General features: G+C 41.5%; 4 protein-coding genes across 7 annotated transcripts; 1 reads left to right on the top strand and 3 right to left on the bottom strand.

Annotated features, from left to right (window-relative positions):
* Positions 1-502: 502 nt before the first annotated feature.
* smim24 (small integral membrane protein 24) lies at positions 503-2429 on the bottom strand. The gene is made up of 3 exons (XM_030784917.1): positions 2357-2429; positions 1680-1812; positions 503-950 (listed from the first exon to the last, which is right to left on the bottom strand). The coding sequence occupies exons 1-3, from the start codon at positions 2421-2423 to the stop codon at positions 845-847; spliced, it is 306 nt and encodes a 101-aa protein (XP_030640777.1). The 5' UTR covers positions 2424-2429; the 3' UTR covers positions 503-844.
* A 7361-nt stretch (positions 2430-9790) lies between these two features.
* Positions 9791-17408, bottom strand: dohh (deoxyhypusine hydroxylase/monooxygenase). Of its 2 annotated transcripts, none has more exons than XM_030784129.1 (5): positions 17401-17408; positions 11866-12140; positions 11662-11738; positions 11206-11458; positions 9791-10629 (listed from the first exon to the last, which is right to left on the bottom strand). In XM_030784129.1, exons 1-5 carry the CDS (start codon positions 17406-17408, stop codon positions 10313-10315), a joined length of 930 nt encoding a protein of 309 aa, XP_030639989.1. In that variant the 3' UTR covers positions 9791-10312. The 2 variants fall into 2 exon arrangements, with proteins under 2 accessions (XP_030639989.1, XP_030639988.1); XM_030784128.1 differs by lacking the exon at positions 17401-17408 and adding an exon at positions 12651-12724 and having other exon boundaries at positions 9792-10629; positions 11866-12168.
* fzr1a (fizzy/cell division cycle 20 related 1a) lies at positions 17260-20963 on the top strand. 3 transcript variants are annotated; one of them, XM_030784126.1, is made up of 13 exons: positions 17260-17375; positions 17618-17746; positions 17851-17914; positions 18046-18173; positions 18274-18356; positions 18444-18627; positions 18796-18861; positions 18951-19053; positions 19199-19383; positions 19707-19940; positions 20126-20230; positions 20396-20488; positions 20666-20963. In XM_030784126.1, the coding sequence occupies exons 1-13, from the start codon at positions 17307-17309 to the stop codon at positions 20705-20707; spliced, it is 1485 nt and encodes a 494-aa protein (XP_030639986.1). In that variant the 5' UTR covers positions 17260-17306; the 3' UTR covers positions 20708-20963. The 3 variants fall into 3 exon arrangements, with proteins under 3 accessions (XP_030639986.1, XP_030639985.1, XP_030639987.1); XM_030784125.1 differs by having other exon boundaries at positions 18043-18173; XM_030784127.1 differs by lacking the exons at positions 18274-18356; positions 18444-18627.
* A 531-nt stretch (positions 20964-21494) lies between these two features.
* haus5 (HAUS augmin-like complex, subunit 5) lies at positions 21495-27643 on the bottom strand. Its single transcript, XM_030784362.1, has 19 exons — positions 27546-27643; positions 27400-27462; positions 27261-27293; positions 27023-27047; positions 26643-26775; positions 26386-26545; positions 26088-26169; positions 25824-25912; positions 25675-25729; positions 25327-25454; positions 24960-25038; positions 24391-24539; positions 23457-23619; positions 23262-23342; positions 23009-23154; positions 22622-22718; positions 22353-22491; positions 22061-22193; positions 21495-21597 (listed from the first exon to the last, which is right to left on the bottom strand). The coding sequence occupies exons 1-19, from the start codon at positions 27641-27643 to the stop codon at positions 21495-21497; spliced, it is 1956 nt and encodes a 651-aa protein (XP_030640222.1).
* Between the last annotated feature and the right edge of the window lie 245 nt (positions 27644-27888).

The raw sequence follows: 27888 nt of genomic DNA, 5'->3' as shown, positions 1-27888 counted from the left end.
GATATGGATTGGTAATAATGGGTTCATTTTAGGTCTTTAAAAAAACAAACAAACCCTGTTTTTTAGTTGCCAATTTGACAGTTAGCAGAAGAGTTCTGGATGGGAAATTATATCTGCTATGTTTAATAAGCTGTTCATTATGCATAAAGCAGAACATTATCAGTAGTTTTCAAGTTTGTCCGATTACCTTGATTTTTTTTTTGTTTTGTTTTGTTTTTTTAGCATTGGTCTGGACAAGTAGCACACTTGTCCAGATCAATGAAGCAGTTTCTTGTGGAAACGTGAGGAAAATGTTGTGTAAATGTTTTGTGTATGTGTGTGTGTGTGTGTGTGTGTTTTCTGAGAACAAAACAGTGAGGGAATTTCTTTAGTAAATTCTGTCCCCTTCACTTTGTACAAGGTGCGTTTTGTTCCATCTAGTGGCTGACACAGGGCATAGCAGATGCCAAAGCCGCATAGCTTTATGTGACTGGATTGCTTTCAAAATGAACTAAAACCACACAGCTAAGAACTACAACTAAAATGAGATTAAAGAAAGAAAAAAAAAAGACTAAATAAATATTTTCTTTAGCCAGAGGACTTTTGCTCAGATTTAGTATCAGGGTCAGAAATGCAGGTCTTTATGGTTGAAAGTTTGATTCACAGTGAAAGTCCAGCAGCAAACCAGTGCTAGTAATCAACCCTGAAAAAACGGTGCTTTCCAATTTGTGGGAAAACGTTTTAAGAAAAGTACCCAGATTAACAATACATTATATTTTATGCAAAGAGGAGTTATAATTTATGTACAGAACAAACAACTGAGAGATTTCCACAGGAGGGCCTTCTTCTTCCAAAACGTTCCAGTCTAAAAGCTGGTCTGTAAGCTGTCTTCAACATCTTCCATCTTTCTCATCTTCTCCTCAAGCCTCCTCTCTTCATCTTTCTCTTCCTCTTTCTCTTCCTCTCTGGAGCTGAGAAGCAGAAAACTTCATTACGACGTGAAATACTCATTTGTCATTTCACTTATCAGCACAGACAAACGTGATGAATACTAACTGGTTGTATATTGGAAATGATTATTTCAGACTGTACTCTGGACACAGGTGTCGCGTAGTAAACGTGTTTCATAAATAGTCATAAACAAGTGAGCCAAGGCCGTGACTTGGGTTCGCTTATCGGCCGTCATTGTCCGAATGTGACCTTGGGGAGGGGGGTTTCGGGCGAGTGCTGATAAGAATGTACTACAGTCCACATCCGAGACGCAATAAAAAAACTTCAGCGGGGCCCTGTCATTAAGTCATTATGACTGCTGTATTTCACTCAAGCCAGCCTAGCAACAACACAACACTTTTCTCTCAACCAAAGAGAAGGTAAAGAAGTTACAGAATAACAAATGAAATCTCTTCCTGATCAATATGAGAAAAAAAATATGGTAACTATGTGTGTGTGTGTGTGTGTGTGTGTGTGTGTCTGTGTGTGTGTGTGTGTGTGTGTCTGTGTGTGTGTGTGTGTGTGTTTGTGTGTGTGTGTGTGTGTGTGTGTGTATGTCTGTGTGTGTGTGTGTGTGTCTGTGTGTGTGTCTGTGTGTGTCTGTGTATGTGTGTGTGTGTGTCTGTGTGTGTGTGTGTGTGTGTGTGTGTGTCTGTGCGTGTGTATGTGTGTGTGTGTGTGTGTGTGTGTCTGTGCACGTGTGCACTCACCGCTCTTTTGTGAAAAATAGGCGTTTCACAATAAGCAGGACGAAGACGATGAAGAGGAATCCGACGACGGCAGCCAGGCCGACCAGCCACGGCTGCAGGACTCCGCCTTTGGCTGTGGTGGCCCTCTGTCCCCCTGAGGAGGGAAATGTCACATATTAAACATGAACCAATGCTCATTACTATAGTTCTGTGATATTATGGCTCACTGACTATTACATTCTGCATTTTTACGGAGGTAACTTAGATCAGATGTGATCTGATTACAGATTAATGACGGTAGTCATCCTGTTTTGTCTCAATACTGTCATACTTTTATGTCAATATTGTTAACATATTTTATCAAAGTAACTGTATGTTATGCAGTTGTGGACGTTTTGAGCAATTCAACGCATCTTTCTCTCACAGGAAAAAGTAATCATGCAAGTTGCACGTTTAAAGAGATTAACCACCGCAGACAAAGCATGCACATCCTGACAGCTGATTTGACTGGACTGTGACACAAAATCTCAAAATCAATGATGGAGTGCATTGGCATGTAAATCAGGGATTCTGCGTCGCTTTATTATTTATACCATAACTCCACAGAAATCAATTCCTGAAAAACAAACTCTTTAAAAAAAAAAAAAGAGGATCAAAACATAACATCTATAGAATAAAGTGAGACTGGTTTGACTCACCGGCTGCTGCCTGACAGAGGGAGGCCGAGAGAAGTAAACAGGCGAAGACGTGTCTGAGAGGAGACATTGTGGCTCTCTGGACGACGCACCAGCTATTGTTGGTTTCAGGGAATGGCTCTTCACTTTAACTATGCGGATATGATATTCAACCGGTCAAAGTACGAGGCCCTAACCAAGCACCAGCTGATTATATCATCGAATCAAATGACTCGCAGCTCTTAACTGCCCTCGGATGATCTGCTCTCAAATTTATGTCTCTTTCATTCATGTTGTAAAGTTAGTTTTTTTTTTTTTTCCTGGACGCATCTGCACGTCTTCAAGATAAAATAAAATTAAAAAAAAAAAAAAAGGCCTATGGTGCCACAGGGTGCAAAAAAAAAAAAAAAGAACTTGGAACTCAACTAAAAAAATGCAAAATATTAGAGGATACTCGATATAGACAAACTGAATTTTATTGATTTGTTTATTTATTTTTTTGGTCTTCATTCATGTTTTCGTACATGTTTTAAGGTGTGTAGCTATGTGTGTGAGATACTGTAGTTGGTTGTCCTGTTGGATTCTTAAGAAAGTGGGACTTTGAGATTCAACAATGCAAACATCTACTGGGATTTACAGCCCTTAAAACTGCGTTCTTCGGCAGGTCTCTGAACGGCGAGGTGTGCGTCCACGGTGCCCGTCCCCCGTAGCTTTATCCTGAGGCTAACTAATCCTCCCGAATGCCACTCTGGGCATCGACCGTTGGGCACGCAAGTCTCGTCCTTCAGATATGACCCAGATAGCTGGCATGTTGTCGGAGGCCTCTGTTAAAACCTCAATTTCCTCCGCTTTGACCATGGCCTCCAGTTCAGGGTTGGTCTCGGGACACCAGTCAGCTCTGAATTTATCTCTGCTCTGTAGTGCGTCCACCACTTCTTCCTCTGGCTGCTCACCAAATAAGAAATCTACAGGGAGAAAAAAAAAAAAGAAAAAAGAAACTTGAGGTTAAATGTAGTGGTCCACTGATATGAGTAATCACTTATCTTTTTTAATATGTCCAGTTTCATTTGAATACAGCCTTGTCTACTTACTAATGTTTTCTTTTTTTTTTTCAGTTTTGTTTCATGTTACAGTACAATAATGCAGCATCTGCTATTGCTGTTGTATTATTAACCTTTGACGTGCCAGCCTAATTATTCCTGTAGAATCTTTCCAAAGTTTAATCAAGAACAAAATCTCAGAGAGATCATTCTAGTATACATCAGTGATTTAACTTTGAGTCCAAACTGTCAAAACCAGACTGTCATATATTAACCGCAGTCTCTTGTATCATTTCCATGGTGGAAGATTTATGGTCACAAATTACGTTAGCTGAACATTGTTTAGTCCACCAACAGATTTATTGATGAAGAATTTGTGTATTTGAACACTAGAGGACAGTGTGTTGCATATAGTGGAGTTTAGGGGGTTTTGTTACAGTACCTGCCAGATCATGGAGGAGGTCTTTAATCAGATGTCTAATGATAGCAAAGAGGGCAATCATCATCATGCCAGCCGCCAACAGCAGGTAGATGACGTATTGGGGTAGAAGTATTGCATCCCGTGCAGGAGGTTTGTACTCCTTAAAGAATACCTCCTCTTGCTCCAGTTCATTAACATGATCTGGGTCCATAATGCCCGGGTCTCTGCACACAGTCCCTCCTCTTGTCCGGTTTACTCTGCGCAGTGTAAAAGTTCTGTCTTCTGAGTTTTCATCTCGTCTTGGGTTTTCTCTCTCATGAACCTAAAACCGGGGGGGGGGGGGTCGACAGGAGGAAACACCACGACATTCTTCATTATAACTACAATACAATTACTACATTGTATGTACTGATTACTGCGTTATAATGACTAATTACTACATTGTAATTACTGAATTTGCAATTCAAAATTCCAAAATACATAATGATTTTTTGCGGAGTCTACCTCTGAATATCAGCATGTGTAGCATATTAGGAGGATGGAAAAGGACGCATGCACTGCTCGGATGGCTCTCTTTTCTCTTCCTTTGTGTTTGACTTTGAGCGATAATCCTCCAATTTAATCCTGTTCATGGGTGGCGAAATAGTGAAGTGCCGTTAAGGTTGACTGCTCATCAATGGTGAGTATTCATAACAGATTCTATACGGGAAGCAACTGCAAACCGCGCAGTTTTGCAGCGTCGTATTATTAAACCGATGTGACGGTGAAGCGCGGTTCTTTGGCCACAAAATGCCGTAACAGCACAAGGCATTGAAGCTAATACACTTAGTGACATAAGGAGCAGATCCAGGTCAGTACCCTGAGCCAGGATTGAGCCGTTCTGTAAGAGAAGATTTACTGATAACATGTCGTCTTAATAGCTGTAATACCAATATATACACAACTGATCTATTCATAGACTATTATAAATACTCTACAGATATACACTGTTGGAAAGGCTATAGTTGTAGTAATTAGCGTTGCTACTTTTATTAGAGTGCTCCTTTATGATAATTACATGACTGTTATAACTATTTAACTGCACATGGTGGTAGGGAACATGCTGTATTGGCAGCACATGGCAAGAAATAAAGTGGGCTTCAAACTTAAAAAAAAAAAAGTATTAATATTAAAGTCCACTGGAAAATATTTGAATATTGCTGTGAATGTAGTGTGTCAGGGGGTTGTTTGTTCTGAACCTGACAAGGATTTTTATTTTTCAGATATGCAGTTTGTGCAGGTTGGTCTGACTAATGATTGTAGAGCCTGGAAAAATGTTTTGTTTGTTTGTTTTTTTTGTTTGTTTGTTTTGCCCTTCAGTTATATTTGCCTTTTGACGAATGAAACTTGTACCACATTTTCACATCTTGTTTGCAGTTATATATCTCATGGATGAATAACCTAATTACTTGCGGATATTATCGTGAAATGACTGTCTTTTTGAGAGCAAATAAAATTCTTTACACTTTCACTGTCAATCATCTGCAAAAGTGTCTTATTCATATAAATGTAGGAAGAATCAAAGCAGATTTAGAAAAAGTTTTCCACTTCACATACAAATAATTATTAACTGCCATACTTCTGTTACTATTCCAAGAGGGTGCTGCAAGTGTTTGTTCAAATCTGGAGTTTCTGTCTGTTTGTTTATTTGTTTTCAGTGGATCGTCCTGTAATATTTACTACAACTACTGTCATTTTTAAACATGTTTATTATGCCATAAGTAATTGCTCAAGCATTATGTTGTATAATTCAGTTTGGAGAAAAAAAAGATACTTTTCACACATATGGACTTGCAGGACAGATGAAAACAACAGGTTGCATGTAACCTCTGTTCTTTAAGACTAATTATGATAGTCCCTGCCCACTCGGGGCACTGAATGGTCCATCTCGGCTTAGCACCTGTGATCAGATTACCCGTGAGTATTACTAAGAGATGAAGATCAACACATGAAGCAGATACCACACAAAACAGGTCCAATCCATCTTTTATTACAGGTGGAACTACCATTTTGGTACATGAATAACAATAGAGACAAAATGAAAAAAGCACAACGTGTAATAAAAAAGCAGTGTAATTATAATTGTGTTAATGTTACAGTGATATTCTCTAAAGGACTGTGCACATTATTAAAGATCAGATAAACATATTTCAAAATTATATTTGATGTAAAGAAAGACAGAAAACAATGCCAAAACACTATGAAATCACAATGGGGAAAAATGAAAAGCAAAACAGAACAAAACAAAACAAAACAAAAAAATCCCAAAACATTCAGCATGACAGTTCAGACCCTGAACAAAGTATGGGTGTTAATGGATTTATCGAGTGAAGTGTTCAACTCTGAAGTGTATGGTCAGAGTTGTGAACACCTCATGTTTTACACCGGTTTTAGCGATTTTGAATGACAGACAGGGACAGACAGATAGAAGTAAGAGACTGACGATTTTTTGGAAAGAAATCATCATTTCCACATTCTTCTAGCGTGCAGGTGCATTTTTTTTTTTTTTGTTTCCTGGTGTGTTCGAATCCTGGTAGAGTCTCCAACTTCTTCCCTGTGATGTCACAGAGTGGACTCATCCTGTTGTCTGTGGTATATCTGTCCCTCTCCTGCTCTTCCTCATCAGGATCTGAACCAATGACCCGGTCTAGTATGCAAATACAGTATTAGCACAGAACCAAAACACTACTCCAATCACTGCACACAGCATGGTACTACCTTAACCGACCCTCTGTAATCTACAGACAAATCCCAGGTGAGACGTCTAGCTGACTCTGATGTTCCGTGGCTGGTAATCAAAGCTGCCTTTCATGAAGGTGAATGCTTTGTATCAAGGGTTGGCTATGCTGTAATCCACCAAAGCCTGCCAAAGATATTTCTTTGTGCTATGCTCTAGTGTGTGTAAGGCGAAGGCAGACGTACTTGTGCGCAGCAAAGTGAAATGGTTTGCAAACGTCACATAGTTTCATACTTAATATATTACATTTTAGCCATGAGGAATTGGTCTTTCTTTTATAATGTATGCTGAAGAAGCCTTTGGAACAAATCAGTCAATTATTTTCACTTTTCACTTTGCTGGCTGAATTTAATCAGGTCGTCTCTGTTCAACATTCCTTAGGGTTTATGTTTTTTCACACTGCCTGACGACTCCAAGATGAGTGAATTGTGAAAAGAATTGTTGAAATGGTAGGCTACTCGATGAGGTCACAGTACGGGCTAAAACGCAGGTAATGGCCCAGCTATGTGAGTTGGATGTGGAGCAATCTTTTTATACATGAGTTTAAGGTGATAGGTTTAAACGATGATAGAAAGATATGAAGCTCTGAATTAAGGTCTGAGTTAAATAGAGATGAAGTTAAACAAATCGGATATAGTCCTAATCATAGAGCACAGAGATAAAATAGCAAACAACAACAACAACAAAAAAACGGATTTATTTAATAGGCCTAGTACTTTCAAAAAGATGCATTTCTCATATACCATTAACCATTATTTCCATTCTATGTCATTCTTACCATGAATTTTAATGTCTTTTCTGGTTCCTGATTTTTCAGTTGTCTACATCTAAATGTTTTTTGGGGTTTGGGGTTTTTTTTTGTTTGTTTTTACCTCATTGGTTCATAGTTTTTAAACATCATTTTTAGCCATCATAGTTTTCGCAAAACTAACCCGCGAGGTGAATAAACATCCTGAAACTGTAACTACATTAAAAATACACCACAGAGATGTTAAAACAAGCAAAGCTTATATTTTTTTAAGCAGCAGAGACAACTCTTACATATTTATAGCTGACTTGGAACACACGCTTGCTGGTTGAGATCCGACAGACTACCTCTAAGCGCTAGCTTTCTCCAAGAAAGTAAAATACAAGCTCACTCAAACAGGAACATCCTCAGGGTGAGGTGCGTCCTTTATCTTCCTGCAGAAAGTCTGAGACAAGATGAAGTTCCAGAAGACTATCGTTAAAGAGGTGTTAGCTGTCACGATGCCGACCAGTATGGGATGCATGTTACCGTGCGTGCGTGCGACGCTGGCGTTTGAAGGAGAAGCGATACCGCTCTACCTAGGCCGCTGACCGACCGATCCTGGAAACCGACGGAGTGAAAATGTCAGTGGAGGAGCTCAGACAACTCCTCCTCTGTCTCTCCTCTTCCCTTTATCCGCGTGAGTCACCTCTTCCAATGACCTCAATGCGAGCTCAGACCATCGCACTGTTATGACTGGAGGTATTAACCAGGTAGGAGATCATTACAGGTTATCCACATATGATACGTCAATCAGTATGTTATGAAAAACAAATCGAGATCCACAAACTATGAAAAGAGTATTTTTTGTAAACACTAAGCTATAACCATAGCTTTGATTACAAGCAAAAACAAAATATACGATGCATGAAGTATTTAGAAGATCCCCATAACGTAAGATATTAAAAACTGTAAGTAGATTCGTTCTTTTCTTTTCTACTTTGTCAGTGGAATGGGATCGCTTATGTGTTTTGTTACTCACAATATAAAGCTTTTTAGACTGATCATATATTTGTGTGTTTGTCCTTTAGAGGTGACATAGGTACAACTTGACTTAGAAACATGACCAATCTTTTAACAGATATCACCCTTTTCACCCTTGAGTCACAGATAAAATCCATCAAACCAACAGAAGAGATATTATCATTACATTATGATCACATTACATTACTCACTATGATCACTGAAATAGTCGTTAGCAGACCTCAGCATTAAGCTTGAATATTTCCTATTCACAACAAAGTCCAAAGTCCCAAAGTTGTCCAGCTCTTCTAGGGCTTTATACTGCAGATTCCACTTCTGAAGAGGCAGCTGTTTGGTGTTGAACTGGGTCATCTGGTGTTCAGTGGATGACTCTCAAACTTGAGCAAGACAGAAGGTTTGTTTCACAATGTGACAATTTATTTAATCTGTACTGAGAGAGGGAGACACCATCTGTTACAGAATTATGACTTTCAAACAGAAAAACAACCGGTTAATATCACTCCCCTGTCAAAACACACAGTAACGCTTAAGCCTTAACAAAGGCAGAGGAGAATTCATTATTTTTATGGAGCCATGCCTCGATGAATCAGGAAACCGTGGATAAATTTCTAATGCGTAACATATGGGAAATATTTTTAATGTGGAACTCATTACGGTACCATAAAATTATAGTCATACCTCATACTGAAATGCATTACCTGCAGGTGGATGGTTCTCTGTTTATGAAAAAATGCGGAACATTCTCGAAAAGTACGGCTCACAAGCCAAATCCGTGGGACGATGAAAAACGACCTCGGGTCCGGTAACGTATAAAACAATCAGTTACGTATATATCACTCAACGCACACCCACAAAATATGCTCCGGGCTAATCTATTCAACGCAGGACTACAGACTTAAGGTACAGTGGGTGTGTGGTTACGCTGGATTCTCCTTAGATTTGGATTCATCATCTCTCTTCTTATAAAAGGCCTCTACGAGAATGAAGGTCCAGTAAATGACCGTGATGGAAGTGTTGATGGTCACGATGCCGATCATGATGGGGTGCAGCATGTTGACTCGGATCGCGGTCCTTTGTTCCAGTTGGGCTTCGAGTCCACGTATCCTCCCCCGTTCCCTCTCTGTCCCCTATAACGCCGTTTATAATTCCAGACCCACCTGATCAGGAGGGCCGTGCCCACTAAAACCTCTCACTCTCGTCTCGCAAAGCCTGACAAAGGGGACACTTAAAGATATCAGATTGTCAGATGTTTATGAAGCATCAAGTCCAGGGTGCCTTTTATTTATCTATTTTTTTCTTTTTTAATATACATTATGACTTAATTTGGAGCTATTCATCTTTCGCTGATACCAGTCTAATCCTTTGGGGAGTAGGTGTGACTGTATTGTGGGTTTCAGATTAGTTTGTACGGATTTGAGCGCTTTTGGATAAGGTTACGGTGAGGTTAGGGAACTCTTAGTGAATGAGAGAACCCGCTGTGGGTTGGATTAGCTGTAGCAGCGAGTACACCGTTTGATCCTCTTCTAAAACTAGCCTTGGATGAAGCCTTAATTAACTCGAGCTGGATGAGGGCAGATTCCCTCTCGCAGAGACAGGTGAAATACACGTTACGTTGTAAAAACCTATCCCTGTCTGACCTCAACCAACAACTCACTGAAGACTCACAACAGTTGACCTCAGACAAACCTTTATTGTTTATCATATTTTATGCACAGAAATGCCAAGTTACAAAACTGACCAGTAGTGTGATGAGGACACTAGATCGACGGGAATTCCTAAGAGGAGCCAGAAACACACATTTTTACCTCAGCAATAAATAAATACGCGGATCGCATCATCCTTGAGGTATACTGGATCTGTATTCTCTGAATAAGGTACAAAAGGTTGAAGGCCATCTCCAGATATTTTTTTAAAACGACGTCGGAAGAGAACGCGGTTACGACGATCACTGTCCGTCAGCGATACCTTGGCCTCACTGAACCTCCTGGAGCCGTAGGAGTCCGTCGGCGTACTGAAACTGCGAGCTGTTCTCGTATTCCAACATGTCCAGCGCGACCTCGCAGCTTTCCTTCACCACCCGCTCCTGGTCTTTCCTGTAACGTTCCAGGATCTGGAAGCATGCCTCTTTGCCGATGGATCCCAGGGCCTCCGCGCACTCGTGCCTCACCATCGGGTTCTCGTCTTCCCTCTCCAGGGCGGCCTGGAGCTGGGGGATGCTGGCCTCGTGCTGGATCTGACCCAGGACGTAGCCGATCTCGTGGCGGAACAAAGCGCTGCCGCACTGCAGGCCTGGAAAAAAAAAAAACAAAACAAAACAAAAAAAAAATGAAAGGGATTATATTGAAAACCAAGTTTATATTCTCTCTCTTTTTTTTTTTTTGGAGCATATTTTATTGGCGTTTTAGGAATCATCACAAAACAGCAGAGTGACACGTGATGCCCCTGTAGTGAACCCATCTGCCCCCCCCCCCCCGACCCATCCGCGTCAGCCTTTTGAGCTCCTCATAGGACTGACAATTAACAGAAAGACATAGCAATTAACATTAGCAATAATGAATTAGTATTAAAATAAAATAAATTAATTAAATAAAGAAAAAATAATAATCATATAATAATAATGAGGGAAAAATAATTAAGAGAGGAAAGTGTAGTGAATACAAGTTTGTATTCTCTGTTAACCAGCAGGTATGGGTTTCAGGACTACAAGATTGAAGGCAAATGCCTGGACCTTTCACAAAACAATGATCTTGGTATAAGTTTAAGCTGTGCTGACTGAAGATCACATCTTTTTTTTGCCATGTATGACACCAAACCATCTTCCAATAAATAAACAAACAAACAAAAATCTCTTTCTCTCTCTCTCACCATCTCCCAAAGCCAGGACAGCTTCCTTGGTGCCCAGGTTCCTCAGGGCGAACATGGCCCGGTAGCGCTCAAACAGAGGCAGGCTTTCATCCAGGAGCTGTGTCCTCAGCTCTGAGACGCCCCTGCGCTGGGCAGGAGGGGCTGGGTCTACAGAGAGGTAGGGGTTGTTATCTGTGGTTTCCCCTGAATTTCTGTCACCCCCACTGATCTTCCACTCGAGAAGTCTGACAGCTATCTGACAAGTCTCTGCCACCTGAAAGGGGAGACATTTTAACACAGCTTAATACTGCATACTTCTGCATGCTTCCAATGTCATTTTGTTTACCATCACTGATACAGCCTTTATGAAAACAAAATTTCTTGTTTTTCAATGCTTTTGACCAAAGTAGGACGCCTGACGTTAATAATTTAAATAAAGTGTTTACTTATGGAAGTTTTTTTATATATATATCATACCTCAATAACTGGATCTTCTGAATATTTCTTCAGTAAGTCTAAGACTTTTGGATTTCCAATTGCTCCAAGCGCTTCGCCTGAAAAAATTGAATGGAAGGTGAAAAAAAAAAGCAAAACAAAACATTAGTTGTGTGATGTGATGTTATTAGACCAACATTTCCTCTGCAATACAGCTTGTACACAAATAATTATGAAATTACTCACCTGCTTCGTGTCTCACCATTGGCTCCTGACTGGTGTCCATTAAGATTTTCTCCAGAGTGGGAATAGCCCTCTCGTCTTGCATTTGGCCAAGACAATATGCTAACTCATGTTTAAGCAATGCAGAGTCATCCGTAAACGCCTCACCGATCCATTTAATGGCCTCCGATCCTCCGAGGTTACGTAAGGTAAAAAGAGCCCTAAACCGAGTTGTCAGACTCTCATTTGGGTTAACCAGTATCCTGCCCACGGCCGCCACATCCTGCTCGCTTGCCATGCTTATGGGTTAAGATGCTGGAAAGACAGCTGGTGAAACAAAGAACAAAAATAAGTTGATGAAATGTCTATCCAACGTGCAACTGAATTGCGTTAAGCGTCTTTCATATGCTAGTATGACGACAATTTGTCGAAAAGCATGTGTAATATTATACTGAGCTAACTGATTGCTCACAGCCCACCATACAATTATTTTATCTATGACGTCGTAAACAATCAGTGGGATAAAAGCTGACATACCTCATTAGCTCTCTTCGGTAAAGCTATCTAGTTGATCTATTATTAAAATGACTATGATACACGAACTGAACAAAACTGAACAAATTAAATGCGTAGTTTGGTCAGATGTCTCTACGTTACACAACGATCCGGACTAGCTGGCCAGCCAACTAGTGGCTACTCTAAGTTACAGAAGTTTACGCCTCAAAATGCTGACAAAACTGGTGTTAATGGGCTTAATTTGCTAACTATGATTGCTGGCTATGAAAAAACAACGTGAGCAATGTACTTACTATTAAAACTGCGACTTTAACCATTCATAAGTTGGTAAGCTAGCGTCCACCTTTCCATGCGCTCACGGCAAAGGGAAAGGTTTCTTGTTGCACATCAGTGGGGAATCTCCAAGGTTCAGAGTGGTGATACTGCCGCCTGCAGGATCGGGGTGTAAATGTCATTCTTAGGGTCACAATTTTATACAAGGAAACAGCGAGTAATGATCGGATTATCGTCACTTATCACTTTATTGGGAAATATTTTGCTCGGTGATAACATCATGGATTCCAAGCTTAAAGCCGGATCAAAATAACTCGCACCATGTCACAGACATGATAAGAATATATTTTTTGTAAAGAAATATCATACAAATATGACAAATAATAATAAAAAAAAACCCAGTATGAACTATTGCAGCGCGGATTGAAAATGTCAGTGAAAACTCATAAATAGAATAAAATAATAACAATGATAAAAAAAAAAAAAGGCTTTTGGAAACATAACACAAAATGTGTCAGAAAGCTCAAGTTTCTAGTCAGAGCGTAGTTAAAAGTTGTACTGGTTCAGCACTGCCTTGTGGAATATTCATGGGGACACCGGGGAAAGGCGTGTGAGGATGCGAGTGTGCTCTACCCTGTGCATGCAGCTGGAAGTAGTTGCAGAGCAGCGATCGGACCTGCTCCGCGTTCGGGTCGTCCATGTAGACGGGAGCTGTAACGCTGGACTGCAGACACTCTGATTGGCTCAGGTCTTCCAACCACTGTTCCTTAAACGGATCATTGTGGACCATACTCACGTTGTGCAAGGTACAGCAAGCGAGTGCCATCATGGGAACGAGATCCAGCTGGGTGTCGTTGGTCTTGTGCAGACACTGCCAACGGGCTTTGAGGCGCTGGAAAGAGTTCTCTATCACGCTGCGGCATCGACTTAGGTGTATGTTGAAGGTGTGCTGTTGTGGTGTTAGCTGAGGTGTTGTTGGGTAGCATTTAAGCAGCCAACTCTGCAAAGGATAAGTGGTATCTCCTAACAGCAGATACCCAAGTGGCTGGCCCATGAGTTTTCTGGGTGGTTGAGGGCACAGACCCCCTTGACCAGCCATGGTCCAAACTTCAGAGCTCTGGAGGATTGTCAGGTTGTCTGTGCTGCCTGGGAAGCCCACACAAACGTCCCAGAAACAGCCTCTGCCATCAACCACGCCCTGGAGGGCCACAGAGTGCCACCCCTTCCTGTTCCAAAAGTCATTTGATGACCTGTTTGTTATTTTAACTGGAATGTGAAGGGAGTCAATGACACCAACGCAATGCGGGAAACCCCACTGTGAATGAAACTGCCTGGAATAATCCTCTAACTCATGTATGCTAGGAAGATGCATGTACAGCGGTTTCAGTAGCAAAACAATAGCTTCACAAACCTCCCGAACACATCTGCCAATGGTGGCAACACACACACCAAACAGATCGCTGATGAAACAGTACTCCATGTTGGTGGACAAACGAACAAGGGCAATAGCGACTCTTTTCTCCGTAGGAACACTCGGCCTGCTTGAAGGTGCCTGGTCTAACTGAGGTTTAAGTTTGGTGCATATTAAAAAGAAGACGTCTTTGCTGACATGAAACCTGTCAAGCCAGTCTTGAGGCTGAAACTCTGTTAATACCACCCTTTCCCACCAGTCTGAGCTCTCTGACGCACGCGAAGGCCGACAGTGTGGTCCAGTAGACAATGGCAACGCAGGACTCTGGAAGAAAAGGGGACATCGAATATGAAAAGCACTATCCCTGCATATAACTAAAAATCAGCCAGATCTTAACCATTTAATAACAAAAATGTACAGAGGCACGAAACTTACCGTTCGCATTCGTTCGAGTTTGTGAAGTAGATACCTGCGATGTCTCATTCGTCTATGAATTTCAGCTCGTCTATCTATGATGAAGTTATGCAAAACCTCTTTACGACGTCTAATTTTGTAAACAAGCAACGCTTTCATATCTGCAGCAGACTTCTCCCTGTCCATTTTAAAGCGCAGACCTACAACCCAATACAGTATCACGTAGGTAAAAAAGCGAGTTCATACACACCGGTGTTTCTTCAATAACATCTTTACACCGGAAGTTAGTATTTGTCGTCCTGGCGTCCATGAAGCGGGAGCCAATTAGCAACAACAACAACAAAACTATAGCCGAAGAATTGCGATTGTTTGCGTCAATTTAAAAGATGTAGTGTCAGTCGTCTGCAACATTTTCTTTTCGTTGGGGTTGTTACTTCATGTGATGCGTAACTACAATGGACTTCTGTGGTGACTTTGGACACAAATTTGTTTAATTTAACAAAATGGCGTATATTTTGTATATTTTCCCTGTTAAATATTCTGACATCGTGGAACCACAACAATATGTGAGTTTTCCAAAACCTATTAGCCCTCTAAAATCAGAAAAGCCTTGTCTTTTTTTTTTTTTTTTGCCTTTTTTCAGTTTATATTGAACTAAACTCACTATTGATAAGTAATCCAAAATCCTAAAAAGTCCCCGTAGGAAACATTTCAATAATGTCACAATATTTTAGTGTTTCGATTTTTGCCCAAGGAATTTTACAGTTTTTCTAAACTTTGATTTTATTTTTGTAATTTGTTAGGTTTTGGCATTCTTACATGTACCCCATTTCTGAGTTCATCTACATTGTGAATCACAATGGATTGGTGAATCACCATGGTACGTTCTTTTACAGTGCATGTATAAAAAGTTCCACACTCAGTGTAATTTTGTAAAAAGGTACATAGCTCTGAATTTTCAAAAATATGTAGTCTGCTTGAACTTTTACTTTAAAACTGCTCTTTCGGTGGCCATATTGAAAACTTGTTGCTGGTGTTGTTGCATATTTCACATTCCTTCAATCGTTCCTTGACGAGCTGTGCCGTTAATGACAACTTCCGGATCATGTTTTGGCCAAAATAAAAGCATTTGCAACAACAATATAAATCACTGAACATTGATTATAATGTATCGCTTTTGTGGGACAGGAAAAAATGCTGTCTTCTAGGTGATTATTAAATCACATTATTTTATTTCATTACGATGCTTGATATTTACAGATTGGGGATAGTTACTGAAGAATATTTTGGTTTTTTTAGACGTTTAAAAGATGTTGTTATGCACGCTCTGTCATAACACTCTTTATCTCTGTCAGCTGTTCTTTTTTTCTTTTCTCTTCTTTTCTTTTCTTTTCTTTTCTTTTCTTTTCAGACACCACAATGTACGTCCTCCACTCATTCAATTTTGCTCGTAAACTCTCCATTTATTTTTCAAATGATCTTAAGTCTCCTCCAGTACTACACTCCAAACCCCTCTCTATTCCAGTAACGATGGCTCTTGAAATATTATAATATTGTTTAATTTAAGAGTGGTGGGGAGCAAGTGAGTGAAATGGTAGTCATGTAAACGTGGCTTTTAGTGTTTTTGTTTTGTTTCAAATAATATGACGTCACTGATTCAAGCATTTACCCACAATCCAATGCAATGCCATCAATAACATACTAAAGCAGACAACCAGTCAGCGAGCTTTAACTGCGCTTTAACCAAAGCAATCCAAATCTTTTGAAAATTTTTGGATGGTGAAAGAGAGAATCGTATTTGGGGTTAATTCTGTTGATAATTTCCTAAATTACCAACTCGAGGTAAGATTGTTGCATGTTGGACATAATCTGCTTTCAGACTAGGTAACCTAGGTGGCCTGTTCGATTATACCAAGTATAGTCTCTTGTTTGCTCTATCAAAAAGATAATGAAAAAGTTAAATCGCCTCCCGGAGTGACTTATATACATATGTGCTCAAACCGAGAAAGCGAGCTGCCTAATTATGTAACGCATCAATTAAGATTTACCACCCATAGATTTAGCTAGCTTCAGCAGTTTGACGCCCTTACGAAATATGTAAAGCGAGGATATGCTCTCTCCGCAAGCTTTAGAAGTGATTTTTCATTTATTTCTCGTGATGAATCCATCAGTCACGTTTGCTTGATATCGGAAGTAGCGTTAACTTACTAGCGTTAGTATTTTTTCGGACTAAAAAACACAAAGTCATTCGAATGTGTGGGTATATTCGTAGATGTACGCTGAATTGTACAACGCTAATGCGTTCAGCCAGCCAGCTGATGCGGGTTGACAAATTTAGCTGGACTAATTTCGTCCACCGCAAATTTTAGACCGCATTATCACCTTATACATGCCCGTCGAGGACAGCGCTTTTAGCATATTACAGCTTGCTATTTAATGGGTGTCGAGAAGAAAATTTTGGCCCGTTTGGAAAGCACTTGAGACAGACTCGTACCACTGGGTGGGCTTTACTGCAGTGCGATGTTATGAATGTAAATAATAGACCAGTTGTCCAGCACCTGTTCAGCGGAGAACTTAACAGTTGGTATTCGCTCGAGGTCCTTTTGAAAGCAGGAGAGTTTACCAGCAGTTTCGATTAGACTGTGTTACATAATTAATATGTTTTGCTGACATGATACATTACAGATATTCTTTTTGTTCTTGAAAATAAGGGTGTTTATCAGAAGAAGTAATTGTGCTGATTTTTTAATGTTCTTTTTTTTTTTTTACGGGTGTACCCTGGCCCCTGACTACAGCCGAAGAACACATCTGTGAATTTACGTCTTACTGCCTACCTCTTTGATTCACCTCGATGGACCAGGACTATGAGTGCCGGTTATTACGGCAAATCAACATCCAGAATGATAACACCAGTCCTATGGTTAGTGCTGCAGACTGCATACCACACACTCATTTCACAGTAGTACATTCTAGAAGCTTTCAACAGCTAGGCAGTGATAGAGAGCCCACTTTGATGTGGACAGCTTTGCTTTTGTGGCTTGCTGTGCAAATTGCCAGTCAAATATTTAGAGGACAGTAGAATTATTATTTTTTTGAAAGAATTTGTCAGTAAAAGGTAAGCTTGAGTTCTTTCCGTCCATGCACTGTCTTGATGATTAACAGAAAGTGACACAAACGATTCGTCACCTGACGCCCACGAAGTCCCCAATGTCATCCCCCAGCAAGCACGGGGACAGGTTCATCCCATCCCGAGCTGGAGCCAACTGGAGCATCAATTTCCACAGGATCAACGTAACCGTTTATTTCCTCTGTCTTTGCCTCAGTGTCACAGATAATCGTGACTCCTGAAGGAAATGGAAATCATCACCAAACAGTTGCTTTTTGTTTATGCACAGGAGAATGAGAAATCACCGAGCCAGAATAAAAAAACAAAGGATGCCTCGTCAGACGCCAGCAAAGGTGGGTGGTCCAGGAAAGCGCCTGCCGAGAGAGTACCGTCCTGTGTTAATGCAGTATCAGTCGTCTGATTTGGAGTTTTAGACTGTCGATCTTCGTTGATTGCTCTGTTCTGTGTCGGTCGCACGCAGCAGATGGGTTGGCGTATTCAGCTCTGTTGAAGAACGAGCTGCTTGGAGCGGGGATAGAGAAAGTTCAGGATCCGCAGACGGAAGATCGGCGTTTGTTACCGTCCACGCCCGAGAGGAGAAGTCTTTTTAATGTAAACCGCTTTCTCACGCTGGTTAAGGGTTTATGTTTGTCAAACGCTCCTGGCTGTACAGTACGTTAAAACAGAAACCTGTTTCTCACTTCGCTTTTAGTATTCTCTCAGTGCCAAGAGGTCAACCCCTGATGATGGCAACTGTGTCTCCCCATATTCCCTCTCTCCTGTCAGCAGCAAAAGGTAAACTGGCAATATTTCAGCAAAGTAAAATCAAATAAAGTCTGAGAGGCGTAATTAAGTTCTTACGTGTGGCTGGTTTCTTTACAGCCAGAAGCTGTTACGGTCTCCACGGAAACCCACTCGTAAAATTTCGAAGATTCCGTTTAAGGTGCTAGACGCGCCTGAGCTACAAGATGACTTCTACCTCAACCTCGTGGACTGGTCCTCCCTTAACGTTCTCAGCGTCGGACTTGGAACGTGTGTTTACCTCTGGAGTGCCTGCACCAGCCAAGTAAGCAAAAACGTTCAGTAAAGCCTTCGATTGTTATGTGTCTCTCATTTAATTCGTCTGTAGTCAAAGTAATGAGATTGTCCTCGTTGTTCCTGGTGAGACATTCGTCGAGTAGACACAGCATGTGTTTTGGTCTGCTAATGGGATTTTATTGCGATTTCTCCTCAGGTAACCCGGTTATGTGATCTATCAGTGGAGGGAGACTCGGTCACGTCAGTTGGCTGGTCTGAAAGAGTGAGTTGAACCTCTGGTACGCTTTGGAGAAGGAAGCATTCAGAAAAATGTTTCGAGATGAGATTTCACATTTGTGATTTCATATTTAGGGAAATCACGTGGCGGTTGGAACACATAAAGGATTTGTACAGATATGGGACGCAGCTGCTGGCAAGAAACTGTTTGCATTAGAGGGTCACACCGCGCGAGTCGGTAAGACGTGCATGTCTGATCAGCAGAATCACAAGCGTCTTTGGAAAACGAGTTTTTAAATGGTGAAACAGTTTTCCAGTTCCTGCCTTGAACATTACTGTTGACGGCCTCCCTTTTCACCGCGCCTTTGGCCCGTGGTCCGCAGGTGCGCTGGCGTGGAACGCAGACCAGTTGTCGTCCGGTAGTCGGGATCGCATGATCTTACAGAGGGACATTCGCACGCCCCCCCTCCAGTCGGAGCGCCGTCTGCAGGGTCACAGGCAGGAAGTCTGCGGCCTGAAGTGGAGCACCGACCACCAGCTCCTGGCCTCGGGAGGCAACGACAACAAGGTTCCTGTTCCTTTCTCCTGTATCACGATTTAACTGTAGACCAGAGTAGACTGTCTCCTTTCTTCACACACCCTCTGACTCACCAAAAGTTAAATTTGGTTGTCTAGCCGGTATTCTTTTGTATTTAAGGTGTAATGTACTCATAAGTTGGATCTAGAAAATGCTGCTAGTCTACTGGATTTTAAGAGGACAGTTTTGTAACAGATACTGGGGGGGGATAATAATTCTGTACTATGAATGTTTCCACTCCTGAAGAAACTGGTCAAACTGGCCGTTGGGTTGATGGTGGGTATTGATGGTCCCAATTGTCTTTGTGTTGTCAGCTGCTGGTGTGGAACCATTCCAGCGTGCTTCCGGTCCAGCAGTACACAGAGCACTTGGCTGCGGTGAAGGCCATAGCCTGGTCTCCACATCAGCACGGACTCCTGGCCTCAGGCGGAGGGACGGCAGATCGCTGCATCCGATTCTGGAACACGCTCACCGCCCAGCCGCTGCAGTGCGTCGACACGGGCTCGCAAGTCTGCAACCTGGCCTGGTCCAAGCACACCAACGAACTGGTACGAACACACCGTTCACCTGACAACTCGTTTGTTTCTCAGAAGGTTATTTTTGTTGTTTTTGATATTGCTGTGGTTTATTATACCTCTCAAAAGAATCAGTTCTTTTTTTTTTTTTTTTTTTTTATAGTTGGTGAAAGTGCCAGTTTGTATTAAATGGTCTTGTTTGTTTTTTGCTTTTCCAGGTCAGCACACATGGTTACTCTCAGAATCAGATCCTGGTGTGGAAATACCCTTCTCTCACTCAAGTCGCCAAGCTAACTGGTCATTCCTACAGAGTGCTCTACCTGGTGAGAACTGGGCTGTGTTTTTTTTTTTTTTTTTTCTTTTTGTTGAACAGTTTTACAGTGAAACAGTCATTTAAACAAGTTTTTTTTTTACAACCCTTTAAATGCCATCGCTTTCTCATTCCACCCTTTGGTGTCTGTCTCTCTCTCTCTCTCTCTCTCTCAAAGGCCATGTCTCCTGACGGTGAGGCAATAGTCACGGGGGCCGGGGATGAAACACTGCGCTTCTGGAACGTATTCAGTAAAACACGGTCAACGAAGGTGAATCATTTTGATTTGTCAATCTGATTTATAGCTGTATTGCAGCTTTTAGATGTTTGTTCCTCGTTTTTCTTTTCTTTTTTTTTTTTTTTTTTTTGAAGAGACTGTAGTTTAAAATGTCCATCTGGTTTCTGTTCTGCTTAAGTATCTGACGGAAATCTTTGCCTTCCCATTCAGGAATCCGTATCAGTGCTAAACCTCTTCACCAGAATACGGTAGTGATGTGGACAAGAACGTCATCCCATCAGAACTTTCATATTTTGCAAAAACAAAACTGTTCATTGAGGCTTTTTTTTTGTGGTACAGTTAAAAGCAAGGAGGACTGAGTTAAAGCATTATCTGTTATTCTTCGTTTACAAAAAAAAACAAAAAACAACAAACAAACTGTGGGACTTGAATTGGCACTGCCATCTGCATTCAGTTTGAATGTTATTTTTACTATTAATGTACAGTTTAGTTCATGTTTTTTTTAATTGTTTGTTTTTTTGTTTACCATGAAGTGTCTATTGTACATATATGTGCTACAAGCCTTAAGTCAGTGGATGCTAAAATGGTGCCAGCTAATCAGGGTGTCAAAGAAAAAAAAACAAAACGTGTGAGTAACTTATTTCACATTGCTGGTTAACCACACATATATTTGTCAGTAGTATATATTACGCAGTGTTAATTTGGCAAGGAGAAAAACACCAGCCCGAGATCATGCTAAAAGACATTTTAACATTTTTAAGATAACATTGACAAATATTGCTGTGTGAAAGTAGATTAAAAAAAAAAAAAACCAAAACACCCTCAAAAACGACTCTCTGTCGTCATTATTTAATTCTTTATTTCCTGTTTTTGCAAGCAAGTCGGATGAGAACTTGTCAAACCACACTTCAACACGGGTTAGTTTCTAACACAAGTGCGTGCGTCTCTGCTTTTTACATTCACGCTTCCAGCCATTGTTAAAAGTAAAGTCATCTTCTATACATACACTAAAAAAAAAAAAACAACAAACACAAACAAATTAAAATCCTTTGGCTGCTAATTTCCATCTTTGCAGCCACTGGTGGAAGGTCAGACCCCCCCTCTGCATCTCTGGCATGGCAAACTGAGCTGGCTGTTCCCACCTACAAACGGCACAGGGAGCGTTAATAATCATTTCTTTAAAGACACGACATGTAAATGTTTTATATTACAGCCTCCTGTCTGTGTTGCAGTAATAGGGATTTTGATATAAAGGGATGTAATTATGATGTCTACCCCATCCCCAGCCTGTCAAAACAGTCACGTGTATAGCTCACTCTTAGCCATTATATGCAGTCGTTTAAACAAAGACAACTTAGTTAAGACAGGAGAGGATAGTACTTTGGTGTGTGGTTTTCATGCACAGATAAAACCACCAGGATGAAATGGCTGGAAAACAGACAGCACAAAAAATAGAATGAATAGGGTAAATGACTAAGCAATACAGTCACCCCAAAAAAAAAAAAATATATAAAACCATGAGAAGGTCAGGAGTACGTTTTGACATTTTGAATCTTACTCCACCCCGGGGCTGTGTAGGAATAGAAATGTTCACTTGGATCTCACCAGTGTGTGATGGCGGTTTTGACTTGACTGCAGTTGGACAGGCCTTTGGAGCAGCGTTTGATTAGCTCTCTGGCCCGAGGCAACAGAGACTGCAGCAGCTCCGCATCTTCCGTCCGCACCAGCTGCAGGAGAGCTGAGAGACAGAGAGATAGGGAGAGAGAGAGAGGGACAGAGGGAGGGATGTGGAACTGAATTCAGACAGTACGAGACTAAAGTACTCCTAAAGCAGCTGATTTTTTATAGCTCTCTGCTGTTCGGTCGACGGCGTAAAAAAAAACGGAGATTTTCAGACCTTGCTGATCAGATGCGGGAAGCTGAGCCGTCAGCCTCTGCAGACTGGCTGACGAGGAGGAGAGGAGCTGGAGTAACTGGCGGAGGTGTCGCAGCTCCAGCTTCTGGGCCACAGTCTGAGACCACAGCTCCTCTGGAGCCTGAATGAAAGAGAATGAACGACAGAGCGGTGGTTTTAAGAGTGGAATAATCCTGAGGGGATAGCACATGTTAACAGTACTGACGTGTGTATATGTTAACAATGGCTGGGGGAGACTTGTTTGGACTCACCATGTACATTGGAAACACCAGACTCTCACACAGCTGATGACAAGTTGGGGAACGCAGCCGATAAAGTGAAAGCCAGCCAGCCGGAACTCTCTGCTCCCTGCAGAACAGAACGCACTGCCTTAACCTGTGTGTTAATAGCCTTAATTCAATAATACCTGAAGTCAAATTCAAAAATTGCTGGACAAGTGAATAGTTAAGGTGCTACGCTACATAGCAGCTGCCTTAAGCCCCCCCACCCCTCCCAATCATTAGACTGTTTGTAATTTCTCTCTCTTCGGCGAGTGTAATTTTAATTTGTAAACTTTGATCGAACAGCCAAGGGGAAACATAACATACGTTGATTCAAATACGTGCACAATAACTTAAAAAAAAAAAATAAAAAATTACCCATCCATCACTCTGTAGTCAAGAGCAGCCAATGACACCAAACTGAACTGTCTGGCTTCCTGTGAGACCGAATTACGAAGGCCACCCGCCGCTTTGACAACGTCGCCGAACTGGGGGCCGAGTTTCTCTCCTACGAACTCTTTTATCTGAGGAAGTGTACGTGACAGACAAACAAACGTAATACACTGGCATACTCACGGTTAAAAAACCCAAAATGCAACATTTCAGACCAGATCGATGTGATATGCTCTACCTCTGAATGAACTCTGGTTAGTTCAGATTTCGCTGTAGAGTTGGCTTTGATCAAACTTCTTATCTGTTCCTGTCTGATATCCTGAGGACACACACACACAAACAAAAAAAGATCAGCAAGCTCATCAGAAAAGCGCACGTTACGAGCGAACCCCAGAGGAAACGGTGAAGTGTGTTTTTTTGCTTGCGTCCCCACCACTAGCCGTCTGAAGTTGATGATGCTTTGCCACTGTGTCTGGAGGTTCTTCAGGGCCTCTTGTCTCTCTCTGGCCTGCAGCTCCAGCTGCAAACACTGCTCCCGTATGCTGTCCCTCACCGCCGCCTGTAAAACACACTGCAGCTCCAGGCCAAACACACACCTACCGCAGAGAGAGAGAGAGAGAGAGAGAGAGAGAGAGAGAGAGTTACATATTAATGTAGAACACAAGGTATTTATTCAAATCATTTCACTGAGAGTTTAAAAAGCCAACAGTTTAAAGTGTCTGTAATTCACTTAAAGGGATGTTCTCCAGCGTTGACATAAGGGTTCATTTCGACAGCGGTCTCCTTGTTAAACAGTTGACGAGATCTTTGCGGTTCCAGTAAACCCGATATGTCCAAGGTTTTGGTTATTTATACTTTGAAATCCAATATTCATATGAATGTGTTAATGCACAATTTTCGCTGTTTGACTGAACAAAAACCCCTTCACATCAGTGAGTATATCCCAGAGCGATACTAAAATACCTGCTTCCCCATGCCTCCAGTGGGAACCACTTAAAAAAGGATCAAAGAGCTTACACATCAGAAAATATGTCAGAAAACCCAGTGTCTGCAAGAAATGTCTTTTTTTTCTTTTTTTACCCATTTGACATTTTAGAAATGTTTTTTTTTTTTTTGGGAATTCATTGTTGACACAGTTGCCACCATTACTGGCAGGTCAGCATTTCGACTTTTGGGTGCGTTTCAGGTTATTACAGAATATGAGTGTTCTTGTTGAAAATACCTCCCTCCAAAAAAATCCAACTGCTTGATCAAAAAGAGACTGTTTGTTCCACCGCTTGAGATACTGACAAACACTACGGTTTAGGTTTACAGTGAACCCGCGCGTTAAAGAGGGACAAACTCAAAGACCGAGAAACAAGACGTACCACGCGAGAGAGTCTGTCGCGAGGTCCTGTCCATGCAGTCTCAGCTCGGCTTCTTTAATACGGGCACCGAGTTCTGTTTTGAGCTGTTGGGTTCTGGAGCGGGTCTGCGACAGCCGGACGTAGCTCTGCTCCACCTCCTCCTGGGCCCACTGCGTACATCGCCCAAACAGAGACAAGACCAGGACGGAAACAAGATCATCAACCAAAGTTAACCAGGACAAAACATCTTTTCAATCCGGAAATGACCGTGCGCGTGAACAAATCTTATCGCTTTCGTTTCTGACACAAAAACGCATGTGCATTACAGAAATGTGTCCGGACTCTACCAAGCAACCTGAATGACTGACTAAATGAAAGAACTGGGGTAAAATACCCTTTTTTTAAAAAATAAATAAATCTTATATTCAACAAATCTGGACACATCAAACATATTTTAGATTTTAAGCAGATGCCTTTATATGGTGTATTTCTCATCATTAGTGAGATGATAATTATAAAAACGATTTGTCAGGAAAAAAAAAGACCTTACACCAGAATTGGATGAATGAATGAATCTCTATGCAAATTACCTGTAAAAGACTCTTGACGGGCGGAAGATCTTCTCCGTCTCTTGAAACATCATGCAAATGGTTACTCTCATAACGAAACCTGTCCAATTTGAACATCAGTTGAGATGATGGGCATGCTTTCTCACTGTAATACAGGCATTTGTATTCAGGATGGCTAGAATCGCATCCTACATATTTAAGAAGGGCTCTTTAGTGAGAAAAGGAACATTTGGCATTCACTTAAATTCATATTTCATCATTTTGCAGATGCATTTGTCCAGAATGATTTACAGAGAAACATAGCAAACAGGCCCTCAATCAACCCGTCTCAGCAGGTAAAAGCTAACGTCTCGCGACCACTCAGTTATGACCAAAGAGTCCAATTCACCCCAAGGCAGACACGTCACGCCCCACATCCAAAGCGGCAAGCTTCTCCTCCAGCACCACCTGCTGTTGGGAGGCCAGAGCCTGCAGGGCTGACACCACTTGACTGGGTGGGTGAGACTGTAGCAAGCTCTACAAATAAAAGCATCAAAGTATAGAAAAGGTACTTAGTGCAGAAAACCACAATATATCCACACTATATATCAATACACATACACATCATCGGCATCAAAGAAAACTCATAAGACATGGTGCTCTCAGTTTGTAGGTATTTTTTGACAAAGGTTGAGAGATTGTGTGGTATAAGTTACACATACACAGCTGTATGCATACAAACACAGTCAACCCTTACCTCCACAGCACTTAACCACTGCTGGAATACAGCAGCTCTCTGATCCCGGGTCAGTCTGGTGGGAAAAAAAAAACGTGATCAATATCAGTGAGAAAAGTAAAGGAGCAAAGCCCCCTAATCTTTTTTTCTCTGTTTAGAACAGCTCTTACTGTGTAGTGGATGGATTTGTCTTCAGTTCACTCTCTTGTAAAGACTGGAAGAAAAGGACTCTCTCCTCACAGAGGTTCCTCACATCACGCTGAGAGAGAGAGAGAGAGAGAGAGAGAGAGAGGGAGACAAACAGATGTGTGGCTGATCAAAAAAAGATGAATAAAGGATATATGGTTTTACAGTATGTTTGATATATTCTTGTAACATGTGATATTTTTTGTATGATCAATACATCTAAACAAGCCAACAAAAAAAACCCATACTAAAATCACAGGTTCTGGCCCTGTGGGGTCGAGACCGTCTCCACTCTCAGTAGGTTCGAACACCAATTCCACTTCAGCTTTCCTGCAAAATGTCAAAATATTACGTGCGGTGTTTTTTTCCCCCCCCAAGCACAGTTCAGTTCACTGTTTCTTTCTGTGCCACTGTAAACAATGGCAAAGAAAAAGCCCATACAAATATATTTCCCCCACCACAATTACACAGTCATCATGAAGCTGTTGTGGTATATGGAGAGCTTTGGAGTATTAGAAGTGACAGTGAAGGACAGACAAGGCAAACCTGGAGAGGTCCTCCAGAGCGTGGCTGTGTACACTGATCCGCTGCGCGTCCCCCGAGAGCGCGCGTCTCTCCTCGGCGCAGCGCTGTCTGAAAGCCTGCAGGAGAACGGCACGCTGTCGGTTCTCCTCGCACAGTCCCCAGCTCCTGCTCACGGACTGCTCTGCTCAGAAACAGAGAGAGCGCGCGAGGGGTACCAGACGTACGTTAACGTGTAAAGTTAAAACGACGTGGAATGGCGTGCGTGAGAGGGAACTCACCCTCGGCGGCCAGCTGGGACTCGGCCCCGCTTATCTGTGAGTCCAACTGGTTGAGCTCTGCCTTCATCTCTTCAATCTCTCTCTGGAGCTCCAGACGCTTCGCCGCTTCACTCTGGCCCTCCATCTCTTTCAGCTACATATGAACAGTTCACACAAACAGTTACAACACAGTTCTAATTGGGAAAAATAAGTCTTTTTTTCCCCCACTATATCTTACCAGAGATTTCAAGCCCATGGCATCACAACCGATCTACACTATATTACAAAGTATTTTTAGTCTGAAAGAAAGACTATTTAAAAGAAATAGTCAATTTTTTTTTTTGCTGTTCTCTTATTAGTTTTGACTTTTTACTTATGCTTATGAAAACAAACTTCCTTACCTCTTTATCCTGCAGGATTTTGTACCTTAGAAATCAAAATGTCAAGGAAAAAAATGTTCTTCTCATTGACAAGACCTAGGTCAACAGTATCCTCCATATCCTTACAAAGCCTGCATAACGGTGCTCATCAAAACGGTTAAGTATGACTTTACCAGTCACTGTACACCTTCAAATAGGCTTGTATGCTTTTCGACATTTACAACTTCGACATTTTCAAGTTTAACACGTGGAAGGATACCACTGAAGATTCCCACGCATCATTCGTACATTCCTGCAATAATAGGAAACATTGAAGTTCTATTTAGTAAGTAAGCAGCAACACAGTCCGATCAGCAACTGAAGGTAAATGGAATATTGAAGGACCATCACCCACTCACCGCTGATTGAAGACATGTCGTATCACATACTTCCAAATGGAGGCTCCAGACCCAACGCACAGCCTGGCGCACCGTAACAGAAATGCATGAGACAACACATTTGTAAGAAATCATTGATGTAATACAAGTCTTTCAAGGTCACTCACGTCTTGATGTAACTGTCGTGTGGTAGGCTTTGAGGGGGTATATTGAACTCCTCGATCGCCCAACGCTTAAGTTCTCGAGTAAGGCTTCTATCACCCATCTTCACACGCCACTCGCACACTGGTAGCTAGCAAGTTACAGCTCACTATATTTCAGATATACAGCTCGAAACAGCGAGGAGTTAAGCAAAATAAACTGAACAAATAGCCGCACTTTTGTTGTCTCAGGCTAGGACAAAATGGCAGAAAACCTGACTAGCCAAAAGAACTGAATTTTGATGTTAACTTATAGCGTGGTGTGGATAACACTTAGCTATCATTTCTGAAACCATGCGAATCCGATGAA

The sequence above is a fragment of the Chanos chanos genome, chromosome 9 (assembly GCF_902362185.1).
Source record: "Chanos chanos chromosome 9, fChaCha1.1, whole genome shotgun sequence".
NCBI lineage: Eukaryota > Metazoa > Chordata > Actinopteri > Gonorynchiformes > Chanidae > Chanos > Chanos chanos.
The sequence above is the reverse complement of the archived record's forward strand: the minus strand, read 5'-3'. Positions and strand labels throughout refer to the sequence as shown.